This window comes from Esox lucius, chromosome 15, assembly GCF_011004845.1.
Source record: "Esox lucius isolate fEsoLuc1 chromosome 15, fEsoLuc1.pri, whole genome shotgun sequence".
NCBI lineage: Eukaryota > Metazoa > Chordata > Actinopteri > Esociformes > Esocidae > Esox > Esox lucius.
Window position 1 is genome coordinate 10,613,672 of NC_047583.1, and position 16,996 is coordinate 10,630,667.

The 16,996-nt window shown below is 45.4% G+C and overlaps 1 protein-coding gene across 3 annotated transcripts in view; it reads left to right on the top strand.

Moving 5' to 3' along the window:
- arhgef10 (Rho guanine nucleotide exchange factor (GEF) 10) overlaps positions 1–16,996 on the top strand; it is a 50,809-nt gene that overhangs the window by 6,169 nt on the left and 27,644 nt on the right. The window contains exons 2-17 of one of the 3 annotated variants that reach the window (XM_010879161.5): positions 1,114–1,236; positions 6,472–6,798; positions 7,726–8,067; positions 8,970–9,006; positions 9,102–9,190; positions 9,555–9,611; positions 10,827–11,011; positions 11,603–11,719; positions 12,436–12,547; positions 12,667–12,857; positions 12,957–13,136; positions 13,867–13,983; positions 14,153–14,245; positions 14,910–15,080; positions 15,600–15,745; positions 16,138–16,316. In XM_010879161.5, coding sequence (XP_010877463.2) covers positions 1,173–1,236; positions 6,472–6,798; positions 7,726–8,067; positions 8,970–9,006; positions 9,102–9,190; positions 9,555–9,611; positions 10,827–11,011; positions 11,603–11,719; positions 12,436–12,547; positions 12,667–12,857; positions 12,957–13,136; positions 13,867–13,983; positions 14,153–14,245; positions 14,910–15,080; positions 15,600–15,745; positions 16,138–16,316 — 2,407 coding nt within the window. In that variant the 5' untranslated portion in view covers positions 1,114–1,172. Of the gene's footprint in view, positions 1–1,113; positions 1,237–6,471; positions 6,799–7,725; positions 8,068–8,969; positions 9,007–9,101; positions 9,191–9,554; positions 9,612–10,365; positions 10,714–10,826; positions 11,012–11,602; positions 11,720–12,435; positions 12,548–12,666; positions 12,858–12,956; positions 13,137–13,866; positions 13,984–14,152; positions 14,246–14,909; positions 15,081–15,599; positions 15,746–16,137; positions 16,317–16,996 lie in introns of those variants that run through there. The other 2 variants (XM_010879163.5, XM_029125756.2) reach the window with 2 other exon arrangements.

The following is a 16,996-nucleotide window of genomic DNA, read 5'->3' on the forward strand; positions in this document are numbered from 1 at the left end:
GGCACCACACATGCACAGGTTAATTTAAAAATCATATTGTCAGCTAAAATAATCAAATTTAAAATAGATACTACTGACCAGCTGTTTGCAATAAACATTTTTCCAGTTGTTTCATTGTGTCATTTCCAGCTTTACTCCCATCAGCATGAAAGAGAATCACATTAAGAACTGGATGATTTGTAGACTAAATAAAATCAGTTTGTCTAGGAGGAAAACTGGCTTGGTAACAATGAAAATGGCTGCTAAATTTAAACAGCCCTGTTTGGGCAGCTGTTATCAGATTTTCAGTAGTGCTGAACCTCATAGTCAGTAGCCTTTGGTTGTTTAGAAAATAAACAACAATTGTCTGTTCTCAGTGGCTGTTGAATGAGTATATGTATATGTAGACTATTGCCCCTGAATCAATCAACTGGTGACCTGGAGAGGCAATTTTTCTCATTGAGAATATTTTTTTAAATGCCTGTCAGGTGTCACTGTCTTTGTGGGGACATCTGGTGCTCACGTGTACTTAAAGACCTGGATGTCACACACACACACACACACACACACACACACACACAGGCAATTATTACCTTCCAGTTGTTTTCTTTGTGCATTCCCATGATGTGAAGCTGTCAGCTCACTCATGTTTACATATTCAGGGTCTCTTGCGCGGAGTGTTTGTTCCTACTGTGAGCAGCACATTCCTTTCCGTAGGCACAGTTATCAAGCTCCGACACAGCCCCACTTTCTCAAACCCTGTAGTCTGCAATAGGACCTTTTGTTTCCCGATTTGTTTGAAATGAGTTGTGCTTCTAATGCTTGACGTTCAGACAAGATTCACGACCACATTGCGTCACCGGTTCCCCTCCCCTTGCTGTGTGCCTGGACTGACATTTCTATTCTATTACATGCAATATTTTGACATTCCTCCATGTATTCATGTTGGGCTCAAACTGTGTTGGGCTCAAACTCCATGAGGTGACGGACACTAGTTAGGATATAATTTGGTCACACAGCCTGGGATAACCCAGTACCAGATAAAACATGGGGAAATAATTTGCTGTTTGGCTACTGAAATAAGTGTGCAGTTTAGGGTGCCTCCTCTGACATTCCTCTGTGTGTTTCCTACAGGGCTATGTGTGGTTATAGAGGACATTCACCCCCACTGCCAGGCTGCTGAGTGAACCTTTATGCCCAGAGGGACAGCCCCCAGTATGGACACTGTGGAAGATTTCCCTCCCCCGCCTCCTGAAAGTATGGAATGCCAAAATCCCACTCTTCTCTTTCTCTCTCTTTTTGTCTCTATCTGTCCCATTGCCAATCATAGGGCACGCGTCTGTTCTGTTTTCCAAGCTGTGTTTAATGCGAGGTGCTGGTGGTTGATGTTCATTGGTGAATTTAGCTTGTTGTCCTTAAATGCTTTTGTACACTGATAGTCTGTACTGGTCTCTGTGGTGATATTTGTTTCATATGTCTGTTGTTGATAGTAACAGGTCTGAAATGTCTGTTCTGGCGTACATTCTGATGGTCATCACAGCTCCCAGAGAAACATTCAGGGTGGACAGAGTGTTTAAACAAACATTCCTCTCCCCTACCGCTCTGGAGCGTGTGGGCCACAGAACCAAGGAGGAGGAGGACTGAAGAGGAGGAGAAATGTGTCTGAGTATCTGAGCTCAGTCTGAATGCTGCAGAATCGCACGCGCACACACACACACCAGTGGAGAAAGAAGCCTGTCAGCTGGGCAAGCCTTTGCCTTGTTGCCATGGTGCTGTTGGAGTGCGTTGTAAACCCGTGACTCATACGGCAGACCAGGGTGGCAGAGTGGAGGACACAGTCTACTGTCTATTGTAGTTATGAATTGACAATGTGTGCTGAGTCGTAGTTCTCTCCCTATCCTTTTCCCTGTGTGTGTGTGTGTGTGTGTGTGTGTGTGTGTGTGTGCGCGTGCGTGCGCCTTAGAGTATTGAACAAATCACAGCACACACATTCTCACTGAGCCAGCTGGCTATGGGTCATCAACCACACTCTATTGCCACCCAACTACCAAATGGGCATTTGAAACTAATCATTTAGTCCCCCCTTCACTTGCACCCGTCCTTCTGGGCCCTACATGTGCCTCTGTAGTACATGTGAGTAATGGCAGGATGAATATTCAATCCGTGGCTCCGTAGCAATGCAGCCCTGAAGGCAAGGGAACTAGCTGTGCCTTATCAACCCAACTGGTCCAAGACAAGCAATTCATTATATCAGATGGGAACTGCACCTGTTTCCAGATTTTATCTCCTAACGTTCTGCCTTAACACCTTTCTGATGTTTAGTTTGTGGTCTGCATGAAGGTCAGAGTTCAGAGAGAGAATACATGGAGTTAGTGACGGACCACAGCCGTAACCCCCGACTAAGGGCTAGAACAAAGCCTGTCAACCCCTGAGGGAAACAATGGCGTTTTAGAAGAGGGGTCATGGCCCTGTGTAGCGTCAAAAGACTTTTGTGTCTTTGAGTCGTTTTTAGGGGTAAGTGTCTTGCTCAAGGGCACACTGAATGATTTGTCACCTTGTCAGCTCAGCATTTTGAACCAGTGACCTTTCAGTCACTGGCTGAGTTCTCTATCTACTATGTTATTTACGGTTTGTCTGTGTATCTGAGTAACTGTAAGAAACTTTAAAACGACTATTTTAAAACTGGTTATAGGCCCTGAGGAGTTAGTAGCTTGTTGCGGTTGATGATGTTTATTGGGCCTAGCCTGTATCCTTCCTGGCCCCTGGCCTCAGGCTAAGTGTATTCTAACTTATCTTGTTTCTTCTAACGGCTTTGTAAGCACCAGCTAAGCGCTGAATTTGTCTAACTGGAAATACTTTGCCAGGACAGGAAACAACAGATATTTATGGGGGTCAAAAGGAAGAAGGTGTTGGCCTTTGCTTATAAGTTACTGAATGAAAATGGTAATTCAGGAAATTGAGCAAGGACTTGGGGGAGAGTTTCTTATCAGGAACAGTCAGGATATTGGAGTTCACCATCTATGTGACCGTGGAGAAGCCGTAATCCTGAAAGGACAGTGCTGTTTGCACTGGGACTGAGGAATCTGTGGTATGTTTAAGAGCAGAGGCGTGCCAGTTTGTGATAGGAACCTCAGCTTAGGGTACATGGATAAAGTAGCAGTCTCTGATGGGGTTGTGACCTACTGGAGCTCCTTCCTCCTGTTGTGGGAACAGTAATATACTGTAGGACTCCGGACCTATTAGGAAGTCCTTCAATTCCTGTGGAGAAAAGTGGAAGTTTGACTGGGCTGAATGTGGAGCGTTCCACCCACCAGATGATTATCAGCAGTGTCACTGTCTGTTAACCCTTGGCCAGCATCCTGTTAGGAATTCTGATATTACGTCTAATTTGTAAAGGGTACCGGAGGTGTCCCTCCCACGATGCATGTCAAGATTTCATTTTACTGTTGTTGTTTTTTTTTCTACATGTAACACAATGGTGTCAGTCAGTGTTCTCCATCTACCACACTTGCAGCTTTCCCTGTTACTAGACCAACATACAGGCATCCCAAGGGATCTCTCATCCGGGGGGGGGGGTGGCCTCTAACCTAATGCCATTTCAATATTAGTGGCTTCCTCTGAATGTAATGCACCATGACATTTGCATTCCATATGCATTGCAGCAGTTCATGTCAAGAAAAGAAAGCCACCCCTGTTTTATGGGCCATCCATTTCTTCCCGCTCATTCTGCTGTGGCTTTGACAAGCCCTATTTAACACAAAGTTGCTCTACATAAAGATGGCCTAGGCTATAAGAAGATTGCCAAGACCCTGAAACTGAGCTGCAGCACGGTGGCCATGACCATACAGCGGTTTAACAGGACAGGTTCCACTCAGAACAGGCCTCGCCATGGTCGACAAAAGAAGTTGAGTGCACATGCTCAGCATCATATCCAGAGGTTGTCTTTGGGAAATAGACGTATGAGTGCTGCCAGCATTGCTGCAGAGGTTGAAGGGGTGGGGGGTCAGCCTGTCAGTGCTCAGACCATACGCCACACACTGCATCAAATTTGGTCTGCATGGCTGTTGTCCCAGAAGGAAGCCTCTTCTAAAGATGATGCACAAGATAGCCCACAAAAAGTTTGCTGAAGACAAGCAGACTAAGGACATGGATTACTGGAACCATGTCCTGTGGTCTGATAAGACCAAGATAAACGTATTTGGTTCAAATGGTGTCAAGCGTGTGTAGCGGCAACCAGGTGAGGAGTACAAAGACCAGTGTGTCTTGCCTACAGTCAAGCATGGTGGTGGGAGGGTCATGGTGCCGGCACTGGGGAGCTACAGTTCACTGAGGGAACCATAAATGCCAACATGTACTGTGACATACTGAAGCAGAGACTGGGCTGCAGGGCAGTATTCCAACATGATAACGACCCCAAACACACCTCCAAGACGACCACTGCCTTGCTGAGGATAAAGGTGATGGACTGGCCAAGCATGTCTCCAAACCTAAACCCTATTGAGCATCTGTGGGGCATCCTCAAATGGAAGATGGAGGAGTGCAAGGTCTCTAACATCCACCAGCTCTTTGATGTCGTCATGGAGGAGTGGAAGAGGAATCCAGTGGCTACCTGTGAAGCTTTGATGAACTCCATGCCCAAGAGGGTTAAGGCAGTGCTGGGAAATAATGGTGGCCACACAAAATATTGACACTTTGGGCCCAATTTGGACATTTTCACTTAGGGGTGTACTCACTTTTGTTGCCAGCGGTTTAGACATTAATGCCTGTGTGTTGTGTTATTTTGAGGGGACAGCAAATGTACACTGTTATACTAGCTGTACAGTCACTACATTGTAGCAAAGTTGTCACATGAAAAGATATACTCAAGTATTTACAAAAATGTGAGGGGTGTACTCACTTTTGTCAGATACTGTATATGAAAAGACAGGGCTTTTAGAAAAAAATTGAGACCACTGCACCTTTTCCACTGCAGTGGTCTCTAAATGTTTCCCTGAGCTGCATGTTTGTATCTGCATCCGATCAAAACGGTTTAAACATAGTTATACTTTGTACGATATCAGTCATTGTTTGTGGATTTAATTATTGCCTGTCAGAGATTTCAATGGAGGTTACCTGTTCCTCTGTTACACAAGTTACAGAACTGATGAAAGCACTGAATTGAAACAAACTGAAACATAAGAACAGCATATTGGTACGTAGTTTTATATGCACTGTTAGTTTTATTTAATTGACCTTTTTAAATAATTTATTTTGAACGTTCATATAATGTTTTCATAGTGCTTCCGTAACCTGTCTATGGTGCTCTTTCGTAACACCAGTTCATCTTGCAGTGCTTGTGTTGGGGTGTCTGATGTGCTCTTGGATCTATGCACAAACAATTGTTTTTTTTCAAATCAATTCTTAATTTCCCATGGCCTAGTTTGACCTGGCAGTCTGAGCACTTGACTTTAGTGCCTAAATTGGCTGAAAAAATAAACATAGAGTGCTTTCAGAAAGTATTCCGACCCCTTCACTTTATTTGTGTTATAGGCTTAATTTATAATTGAGTACATTTTAAATGTATTAAAAATAAGCAAAAAATCTTATGTACATGAGTACAGACCCTTTAACTACTTTTCTAGAAGTGCCTTTGACAGAGATCATAGCTTTGGGTCTTCTTGGGTGTGCCTCTACCAGCTTTGCATGTCTAGATGTGGGCGGTTTCTCCCATTATTCCTTATAGATCCTCTCAAGCTCTGTCAGATTGGATAGGGAGTGTCGGTGGCCTGCGATTTTCAGGCTTCCCACAGATGTTCAAATCTCTTAGCTCTATGAACGGTTCCTTGGACTTGGTTTGCTTTGCTCTGACAGACACTGTGAAACGTGAGACCTTATATAGAAAGGTGTTTCTAGATAATGTCCAATTTATTTAATTTGTCTACGATGGACTACAATCTAGTTCAAGGTCAAAGTACACTGGATGTATCTGAGCTCAATTTTGAGTGTATTGGAGAAGGGATTTTGATTTCAGTTTTGGGCAAACATGAAAATATTTTTTTATTTGTCATAATGGTGTATTTTATGTTGATAGATAAAAATCTCTAACCTGACAATGTGAAGTGAAGGGGGCCAAATGCATTCCAAAACTGTACAAAAACTGTAGCACCAGAAGTCTTCTTATTGAAATAGCAATGGAATATTTAATCTAGGGTTATATTGAAAACAGACCGACCCTTTTTGCTAATTACAAACCTCCATTTGGTCGAGTATGCCTCCACCCATTGAATGTCTGTTAACAGGCATCTGGGGCTGGGGGCTTGCGTCAGCTAACCTCAGATGTAATCTTCTTTAACAGAAGGGAACAGCCACTTCTGTGAGGAGGTATTTTTCTCTCGGAGCGTAACGGCTAAGCTTTAATCGCTCTACCTCCTTGAGTTTCATGTTGTCTCACTCCAGACCGTCTGTATGTACGCTGTGCTCATCTGACTCTCCCCCTCTTCTCTCCGCGCTCAGTGCTGGCGGACGAGGTGCCCTATGCGGACGAAGAAGAGGGGGAGCAGTTTGAGTTCGACGACAGCGGGGATGAGACCCCCGAGGCGACCCAGCCGGCCCCCGCCCCCCCAGCCCCTGACTATGGGGTTCAGGCCCAGGTCAACGGTGTGTCGCCTCACCTAGAGGGGAAGGCCTCAAACTCGGACCCCCCGGCGGCAGCGACGCAGGGCGCGGCTGCGGTTCCGGCAGACACAACGGACACCGCCGCCCTGGCTTCAGACCGAGACTTGCCCCCTCCTCCACCTCCCCAGAACTCTGCTCCAGCCGGACCGGGTGTTGTCACTGCAGGTGTGTGAGCCCCCTGCATGGGCTTTCGTTGTCTGGCCGATGCGTAGCCGTAAAACAAATGGCGTTCCACAACCACCACCCGGGGAAATGGACTGTGGATGGATGGTGTCGTGTGGTCGGTCTTTAGGGTCGGTTGTGTGCCAGCTCGTGTTCTGTGCCCTCGTTCTGGCGCATGCCCCATGTCAGGCAGCGGGAGACATTAGAGTATTGCTGGCTGCCTAGTGCAGGGTGGCTCCTGGCATTCATCACACACACATCTTGACACTGCCAGGACACTAATAACCTAGCAATCTCAGTCTCTCACTGAGGGGAGAAAGGCCCACCCAACCACCACGTGCTTGCCAACAGGTAGTAGTGTCCATATTGTTGTCCCCTCCTAGCACTCACTTACCTGCTCCCAGTCAGAGTCTCTCCTATGGAGACACGTACTCCTAGTCAGAGTCTCTCTTCTTTTGACACCTACTCCCAGTCAGTCTCTCCTCTCCATTGATGACCGGTGGTGTTGTTCCTGCTGTAGCTTATCTGTCTCTGTTTAGTGGGTGTTGGTGATTTATCTCCCCTGACTTCAGGACCTGAGACAAGGCCTCTGTTTTTGCTTTGTAGAAATAAACACTCTTGTGCCTGTCTGTCTAATTCAAGGAATGCGAAGGCCCAAAAGCTAAGATCTGAAGCAGTTAAATATTTCAGCTCCTCTGCCTGCCCTAAATCATGTAGTCACGGCATTTGTCTTGCGTTCGGCAATGATCGAACGTGGGCGTGTCACCCAACCCGTGATGGATGTGTTGTCGTGCTCTGCTGGAATGTGACGGCAAAGTAATCCGATACCAAATCAGTTCCGGCCCATTCAAAACAGCGGATGACTTGTGACTATGTGTACTGAGGGACGATTTGGGTCTGACAGCTCTGTGTGTTATGTTTCCATTGCAGATCAGGACGTTTCTGGGGATTCGCCGCCCCCGGCCGGCCCCAGGACCACCTCCCAGAAGAAAGTCAACCCTTACTCTGTGATTGACATCTCCCCCCTCCAGACAGACCAGCAGCCCGGGACCGCCCCTTTCTCATCCTCACCTGTTGAGAGGGCGGTGGGAGAGGGAGAGGAGGAGGCGGAGTCAGGGGGTCAGGACGTCCCTTCTTCCAGCCCTCCCTGCGTGCCCCCGGGCTACTCTGTGCCGGTGCCCTGTGGGTACGCCACCCCATCGGGTGTGCCCCTGATCACGCCAGCCTACACCACGCCCGTCATCATCAGACACTTCTCTGTGGACGAGGATGGTAAAGGAGGAACCCGGCCGTGGTTGAAATGTTGAATTAGAAGGACGAAGAGCCTGTCCTCTTCGGTTCTTTTATTTTGTGTTCTGATTTCGTAATGCTGTTGATAGATTTTCCTAGAATGAACAGAGCCCTGAAAATATTTTCTGGGCATGGCTTCTCCAACTGTTGCTCTTTCCTTTTCCTGTGGTGGAAATCCCCCTGTCCTATCCCCCCCTTCCCCAACTGACTTTGGGATGAGAGGGTGCGACACTGGCTTACTCTGTACTCCCAGCTCCTTTTTCCTAAAGCCTTGTCGCAAGGAAGTGAGAACTAAATTTAGCACCCCACAAAACTCTGTGTTGGCTCTTGACAGTTTTCCTGTTTTCTTTCACAAATGTTACAGTAGCACTTTCCAAATGTGTGGCTTGGCTACTCTGGGGAAAAATTGCTGAATAATTATGCTAGCCAACATCAGGGAGGATCACTGCTGTTATGATGTTTGAAGTGTTTTTACGTGTTTTAAAACTTTCTGTATATTCTTAAGTTAATACATTGACTGATGATTGTTCCACCATATACTGCAAGATTTATTTTGTGACACAGAGCCCATCATTGTAGATAATATAGCTGGTACTATATCAGCTAATAGTTTATCATTGCAATTTTTAGAATTAATAATCTGATATTAAATGGCCTGAACATACAAAGCTTTTTATAGTTTGACTGCTCATTTTAGATCTGCCCTAATCATCTTATTCACCCTAACATCAACAAGATGTCCAAGATGTTTCAGTGATGGCTGCCCCCTAGTGGTAGAACATTGATTTTGTTTGTGCTAATAGCAAAGGAAATGTTTAGTTGCAAATGTTTTTATTTATTTACTGGAATCCTCAATGTTCAATGTTCTCTGTCTCTCCCTTCAGTTACTGTGGTGGGGACAGGCAGCATGTCTGCCGACAGGTGAGAGACTCTTCAGCATTTTTAGATCTAGAGTCGATGTGCCAGAATGATGTGCATTTTTGTTTGTTGACGTTTTGGTCCTGTCTTTATTCCAGTGTCTTCACTGAGGAGTATCCTTCCATCAGAGAAGAGGACGCTTTGTCCAAATGGGTGTCAGACCCTGCAAACACTGCATGGATGGAAAGTATGTATTTCCCATTTACAAATATGTAAACTCTCGCATTTCTGTTTAATATTGTATTTGCTATAAGAGTATCTGGTAATAAAGATGTATACCTTTTTGATGTGTTCGGCACAACACAGAAGTTGGAAGATGTTGAGGTCTTACTGAATCTGTCACTGCGGTTGCACAATGCATGATTATACAGCGCAGTTTTCATTTCTTTTCTCAAGTGAATTCCCAGACACTTCCTCCTTCCAGCTCCTTTTGAGGAACCTTGTAGGGTCTCTCCTCCCGCCTTTCCTCAGACTCTATCCTGTCCGTTGTTTGAAGATTTATTACAGACTGAGACCTGAGTCCATTCAAACATGGTTGCTTTGTCATTTAGATCCTGATGAGGTGATTTATGATGATGTGCCCAGAGAGAATTCTGACTCCACCACAGGTTCGTGCTGCTTTCGCTTCTCTCTCTCTTTTTTTCCTTTCTGTACTCTCAGGCCATTCAACACTGCCATTCCTCTATGCCACAGTTTCTGGTTACTTCTGCATATAAGTGACTTACACTGTTTTGCATTTCTAAAACCGAATGTGGTGGAATTAATCGAACTGTGTTAGGCTTTTCTATGCACTATAACATCACTCATTACTCATGTTAAGGAATCTGATACAAATATGGTGGCATTTCCAAATTATACATTTAAACAAAAAATCGTTTTTAATCGCGTTGTAGATTAGTCAAAGTTTACTATTTGTATGGAACCCTTTTCACCTGCGATTTATTCATGTTCAGTTGTATCCGTCAATTCGGGAGAATTGAAAATCATGTCAAGGTTTCCCAGCCATTCTGCTTTCTTTCCACTAGACCAACCAAGAAGTCACATGGGTTAGGTTTGTAAGCAGCCCAGAACGCGGCCAGGAATTCCTTACAGAAAATTAATCTGCAATCTCGGGTCAAAACTGCCCAATTTGCATCCCCCATGGGACTCTGAGCAGATTGTGAAATACTCAGACCGGCCCGTCTGGCACCAACAACCATGCCACGCTCAAAATTGCTTAAATCACCTTTCTTTCCCATTCTGACATTCAGTTTGGAGTTGAGGAGATTGTCTTGACCAGGACCACACTCCTAAATGCATTGAAGCAACCGCCATGTGATTGGTTGATTAGATAATTGCATTAATGAGAAATTGAACAGGTGTCCCTAATAATCCTTTAGGTGAGTGTACATGAAAGCTTAAACAAAAACCTAAAGACATTTATAGTAGTTAAAATAGGACAATTAGGCACTTTGAAAGAACCCTCCACGGTGGCAGGCACTGGCCTTTATGTTACCTGATGGAAGTACACCGTTCAACCATGGCCGGGTTTTTGTTTCTTTCCAACTTCATTGCAGCGACTCCCAGCAGACCCGAGGCAGTCTATGTCAAGATGTGTCCTCAAATCTGTTTGGGTGCTTATTATAATCAATAACCTGTTGTCCAAAAGAAACAGTCTATCGGGTTCTGTCCCCAAAAGTGGATTCCAAAATGCTGTAGATGTGCAGTTTGGTACTTGTTTTTTTGTTAGTTTTCTTTTGTTTTGTTTAGTTGGAGAACAATCATGCTAACTGACTGGATATAAGTAACGTGCAATATCAGGGTTTCAAACCTTCTTCCCTCAGAGCCAGATGAAATGATCTATGATGACGTGGAGTTTGGGGAGGAGGGCTGTGGCAGCTCCCTGGACAACGGTTGGAGCTCCAGCGAGTTTGAGAGTTATGACGAGCAGAGCGACGGGGAAGGGCGCGGGGAGAATGGCCTGCCGGATGCCTTCATGAGAGGGAAGCCCCCCCAGAGAAAGACCCATGTGTGTAAACCAAACATTGCTTCCTTTGTCGGCAAATCGGGGAGGGGAGGGGGGTGTTTACCGAGAGATGCACCAACATGGGGCCCCAATGAAGGAGAAGCTAAAGAAGGGAAGTTTCATTTCAGCGTCTTTACAGATGAGGAAGTTGGAGCCGTGTCACACAGTGAAATCAGATTAAATATAAAGTGCTGTTAAACAAGAAATAAATATTTCTCACATCCTCATATTTCAAATGAAATATGCTGAAGCGATGGTTAACATACTTCAGGCTTACCTTTCCCTTCTGACTGCACGTTCGGACCATGCTCTCGATAATATACAGTTCTTCATTTGTATATTTGGTTTAAAGTAACGGCCCTCTCATTCTTGCCAGGGAATTTTCACTGTAATAGCTCTGCTTGTGGCACGAAGTGACCGCTTGGCTTCTGTAGATGGGGTTCAGATTTGGATTTGGGATGGGAGTCGAAGCGTGTGTCCAGAGTGGAGATTAAGGGAGGTTGAATGGGGTGGGCTGATACCATCCTATTTGCTCGACCACCAACCAAAGCAACGGTCGGTAACGCTTCTTCAAATGCTCTTGCTTTTGTTTAGCTTTCTCAAGATCTGACACGCTTGAAAGAACACTATGAGAAAAAGATGAAAGATCTCATGGCAAATACAGTGGGGACGGTAGAGCTGCAGCAGATTAAACAGAAACACGAGCAGAAGGTAAATGTCACCGTCGTGGTCGATGTGTGTCATCATCCTAGTGAGAATCTAGAGCCTCCTGGGCTTCCCTAACCCCTCTCTCACGGCGCCTCTTCACCCGACTGACCCTGACCCGGTCTCCCTTTCATCCTGCTCTGGTGTGTGGTGGTGGGTCTGTGTCTGTCCCGTTCCCACTAACTGTATGGCTGATGTGACATGCTCTTGAGTTGGACAGCGTACGGGGACACCAGCACCGCTGACTGGTTTGTCGGCTTAGAGAGGTGAACCCTATGGGGTCACGTCAGTCCGGTCGTTAAGGGATGATACTAGAACGCCTTGGAATATATCTAGGAACAAAAAGAGTAGTTTGGATGTGTATTTGCACTTTATGGTTGTAGCAATCCATGCAAATCTATTAAAACTACTCCATCGAATGAAAGTACCTCTAAACTACGAACAGTCCCCATTCCCTATCGTGCAGAGGGAAAACGGTTAAGAACACGTCACTTCAAGGCATTATGCAGTTGCCTGATTCCTTTGGTTTAGATTGACTCAGTTCGGCTGCTGTCATAGATGCAGGCTTCCTCTGGTCCACTCTGCTCTCCTTAAGGTCCTGTTCCTGTATTTACATGATCTGCCATCTACTTTCTCCTAACATGGCTCCTGTCTTCTCCATTAAAGCTTCACTAGCATGTTTACTATGTAGCCTCTATTTACTGTTGTTGATATACCTGAAGATGCAAAAGCTGGTGAAGGCAGCGAGAGATGGGACCAAAGATGGCCTGGAGAAGACCAAAGCGGTGGTGAAGAAGGGACGGTCGTTCATCAAGACCAAATCCTTCTGTAACGGTAAAACGCTAGCATGGCTCTGTGGTCTCTCTGCAGACAGATAATTGTTGGTGAATCTTATGTAATTGGCATGGGGTCTATGGATTCCATAATGGCTGCCTTTCACCTACCGTTCTCAGAGAGGAAATCAACCTGTTTTGAGGATGAAGAGTCGGAGCTCTTCATTGAGGTGGAGTGCCTTAACATGGAGCCAGTTCTCAGTCCAATCCCTGAAGGGCTCTCACAGCAGCAGGTGTTGAGAAGGTGTATTCTGGGCTCCATATTAGAGAGTGAGAAGAACTATCTAGATGCACTGAAGCGGATTTTAGAGGTAAATTATTTACAGTTGATAAATTTAATATTTCATAATACCCAATAGAACAGTGTGTCCTCCATGAACACCCTAATCCTGCTCATCCTCTCCTATCAGCACTATGAAAAACCACTGTCGGAGATTGAGCCCAGGTTGCTAAGTGATAGGAAGCTGAAGATGACGTTCTATCGTATCCGGGAGATTCTCCAGTGTCACGCCCTGTTCCAAATCGCCCTGGCAAGCCGTGTGGCTGAGTGGGACAGTCTGGAGATGATCGGGGACGTGTTTGTCGCTTCGGTAAGATGTGAAATGATCGCTGTATGTCGGAGGCACATTTCTGCAATCAGAGATCGTGATATAGCTGTTGTCTTATTTCCACTGTGAAGTCAAATTATTATTATTATGCCCTTTTTATGTAATGTCAATACAGGACAAAATTTCTGGAGTTGCAGCCTGTCTAGGTGGAATGGGACATTTTGCAAACTTTATGATTTCACTAAGTTGATCTGATTGTAATAAACCTGACTATTTTTGACTGTACTGCACCCTTAAGATTAATCTAAATGCGCACACAGTAATCTACAATGTGGGTTTTATGGAGGAAGTGCTAGACCTTGGTGTCTTTCGCTGCCTAGCAACCCGGTCAGGAATCTTCCAAGACATTGTCAGTGACACCCGTTCTCCCTTTTCCTTCCCCTTGATGTTACTGTTGGAAGTTTGACCCCTGGCCCCTGTCAGACCAAACAACTGGAGCAGGATGCAGCATCTGTGCCCTTAGTGCGGTGTGCTTCCTGCCCTGCTGTGCTCCCTTTTTACAACCCTGGCCATCATAATACAACTTTCCTACTAACAGCATATTTTTGTTCTTTAAATTCCCTCTCGTTGGTCTAGATCCAGGTTGATTCCATTCCTGACATTGTATTGGACTTGTCTAGAGTTTTGATAGCTGGCTCTTTCCTTTCTATCCCTATGTCTCCTATCTATCTATCTATCTATCTATCTATCTTATCTATGACAACCATCACAGTTCTCCAAGTCCATGGTGATGGATGCCTACTGTGAGTATGTTAACAACTTCAGCACGGCCATGGCAGTGGTCAGGAAGACGTGTGCCTCCAAACCAAGCTTCCTTGACTTCCTCAAGGTCAGTCTCCTCTGGAAAAAAATAAATGAAGAAAATCTGAAAATATACCGATACAGCTATGCAGAATGGGAATCTGTGGCAAAACTAAAATAGTTTGTGGTGCTGTGTATGGGATTTTCCTGCGCTGCATCAATCAGTCATCATTGATTGTCCTCCATTTTCTTCACAGCATCGTCAGGAAACTAGCAGTGACCGGGTCACTCTCTATGGGCTCATGATGAAGCCCATCCAGAGATTCCCTCAGTTTATTCTTCTGCTACAGGTATGTTTTGTAGTGCATTGTTCCTCAACCGTTAATAGGTTATTCATTATTTGAGATGCTTATTGTCAGTGTTATTGACCATTTTAGAGAGAGAGGGAGATAGTTTAATGATTCAAAACACTTGGTAACTATCATTGATGCCTTTAGAATAGGATGATGTACTGAAGTAGCCCATCAGAAAGTATTGGTCAGCGGACAGCCGTGTTACATAGATTGGTCTGTAGCAGTAAAAGATGAGTTTCGTAATCTCGTTGCGGGTGCTGAGTTTATGACAAGGGCGGCTGCAATGTGCCCAGTGGCCCTACTTCCCCATGATTATGCTCACTACCGCAAGTCTCTCTGGATATTAGCATGTACTGTATGCAATACACAGATTGACCATCAGAGGGAGCCATATACCTACTTACTATGCAAGGAGCTCTTTTAAACTCCTCTTTTTGGGAATGAGTGTCCTCACTTCAGTCTTGGGAATGTGTTTCTGCTTCTGGTCTCCCAGTGCTTTACATTTCAATCCAACTCATGGTGATTATGACTGAGGGTGAGCTCTAAGGTAGCTTGAGGGCCATCGAAGAGAGCCCGAATGCCCTGGAACCGATGCAGTTCCACTGTGGCAATGCACCAGCTGGGCCCTGTGAACGTGGCATCTCTCCCTGCTGTGTTGCAGGACATGCTGAAGAACACCCCAGCAGGACACAGCGACCGGCTGCCCCTTCAGATGGCCCTGACGGAGCTGGAGACTCTGGCCGACAAGCTCAATGAGAAGAAGCGAGAGGCTGACCAGCGCTGTGAGATCCGACACATAGCCAAAGCCATGAACGAGCGTTACCTGAACAAGGTATTACTCAACACGCGCCTTGTAATTGTATTTAGATGGTAGCTCAATGTACGTCCTAGATAACTGAACGCTATTTGAGTGTTTTGAACGGATTGTGTTTGTGTGGCCATTGTATTGAAGTTTTTACTGTAGAAGTATCCTCATGGGTGGGTTTATAATGGAGATGGCTTAAAGCAGGTGTGGGCTACTACACTGTCTAATTATTTGTCTATTTGTCTGCCCACAAGAGCAAACGGCCACCCCATGACATCTATATTTATGCATATGTGCTGTGGAGTGCATTTACTTTAACTAAACCCACACTTATCTGTAAACTAAAGCGTATGTGCTTATATTATGTTCTATGCTAATTGTTATGTCTATCCTAGACAGAGACCAGACTAAAAACAGTTCTGGCTCAAAACTGTTCTCATATCCATATCATGGACAGCTGTTTGTATCCACATGCAGACAAAAAAAACCGGCAAGTGTTAAACGGGATGACCTGTGACCTCTGTATCATTCTCCTTAACCGGTCAGCTTCTGAGTAACGGCAGCCGCTACCTGATTCGCTCAGACGACATGGTGGAGACGGTGTACAACGAACGAGGGGAGGTCATTAAGACCAAGGAGCGACGCCTTTTCCTTCTCAACGATGTGCTTATGTGTGCCACGCCTAACGTCCGGTAAGAACCACACTGACTCGGCACCCCCCAGGGTTTCTACCACATACCCGACACCCTGTCTGGGTATGATTCATATCGCCTGGTGGAGGAGCCTGGCTCTTGTAATTATACAATGCCTCACTACTATTTACAGCCCACTGGCTCTGACAAAAGGATCTGGTGTATAAATGTTGCATTGCTCTGGATTCTGCTAAATCACTAAAATGCTGTGAAAATGTACAATGGTAAAATGCTTTTTTTTTTCCCCCTCAGCTTTTATCCCTGATTGTGTTTACACCAGTAAGGAGTACACTGTTGATTCAATGTTGATTAAAGACATTTCATGATCGATCCCTGTGAGGGCACCTCTTCTGGTGCCGTGTGTCTGAGTGCTGCTCTTCCTCTGTAATCAGGTGCAGTGTTGAGGGAAGTGGTAACCCCCCAGTGGGCCACAAGTTCCTGCTGAAGTGGAGTGTCCCTCTGAGCTTTGTGAACGTGGTTGAGTTTGGCTCCAGCGAGGAGATGGCTGACAACAGCCGCTTTAATCCCCAGCCCCATTCTGGAGAGAAGGTGGTCATCAACGCCAAGCCAAGTAGGTCCCAGCCCCAGGAGTCTTTCTAGGGCTGCCTTTGTATGGTGATGTGTTACGTGGAATGTGTGTGTGCAGTGTGGTTTGGTGGAATACAGAATCCCTCAGAGGTCCACATCCGGTTGTTAGGTTGGTGGTCTGGACTGGAGGTCTGAAATTCTAGCTTTTCCGTTCCATGAAATAAAAATATTATTGAATCGAAAAAGAGGGAGATGTGAGTGACACCATATTGATGTAGTGGCCCACAGGACAGGACTGTCTGTAAAATCAATACTATTACCTTTTATTGCAGATAATTCTACAACACTCCCTCTACTATATTGATGGTACCTGGTTCACACCAGCACTGCAGGCCTTTCTCAGACCCAGTGTCTGGACAGGAGAAATGCTTGTTCGTCACCCCCGAATGCCTCATGGAAAAGTTAGACAAACTCTGTGGTCCCCAATTTAGCGGTTGACGCGATACAGAACACTGTTTTATTCCGACTAGATCTGTATGCAGATGACCACTTAAATGAGTTAGCCGTTTCAGACACACTTCTCTTTCCCTCCACATCCCTCACAAGCCGTGCAGGGCACCTTAAATGGGACTGTGTCAAAATCACAGTATTAATGTTCTCTTCAGTCAGTTATGACTTGGACTTCCCCGTACCGTTCACCACAAACCATAGGCCTAGATCCTT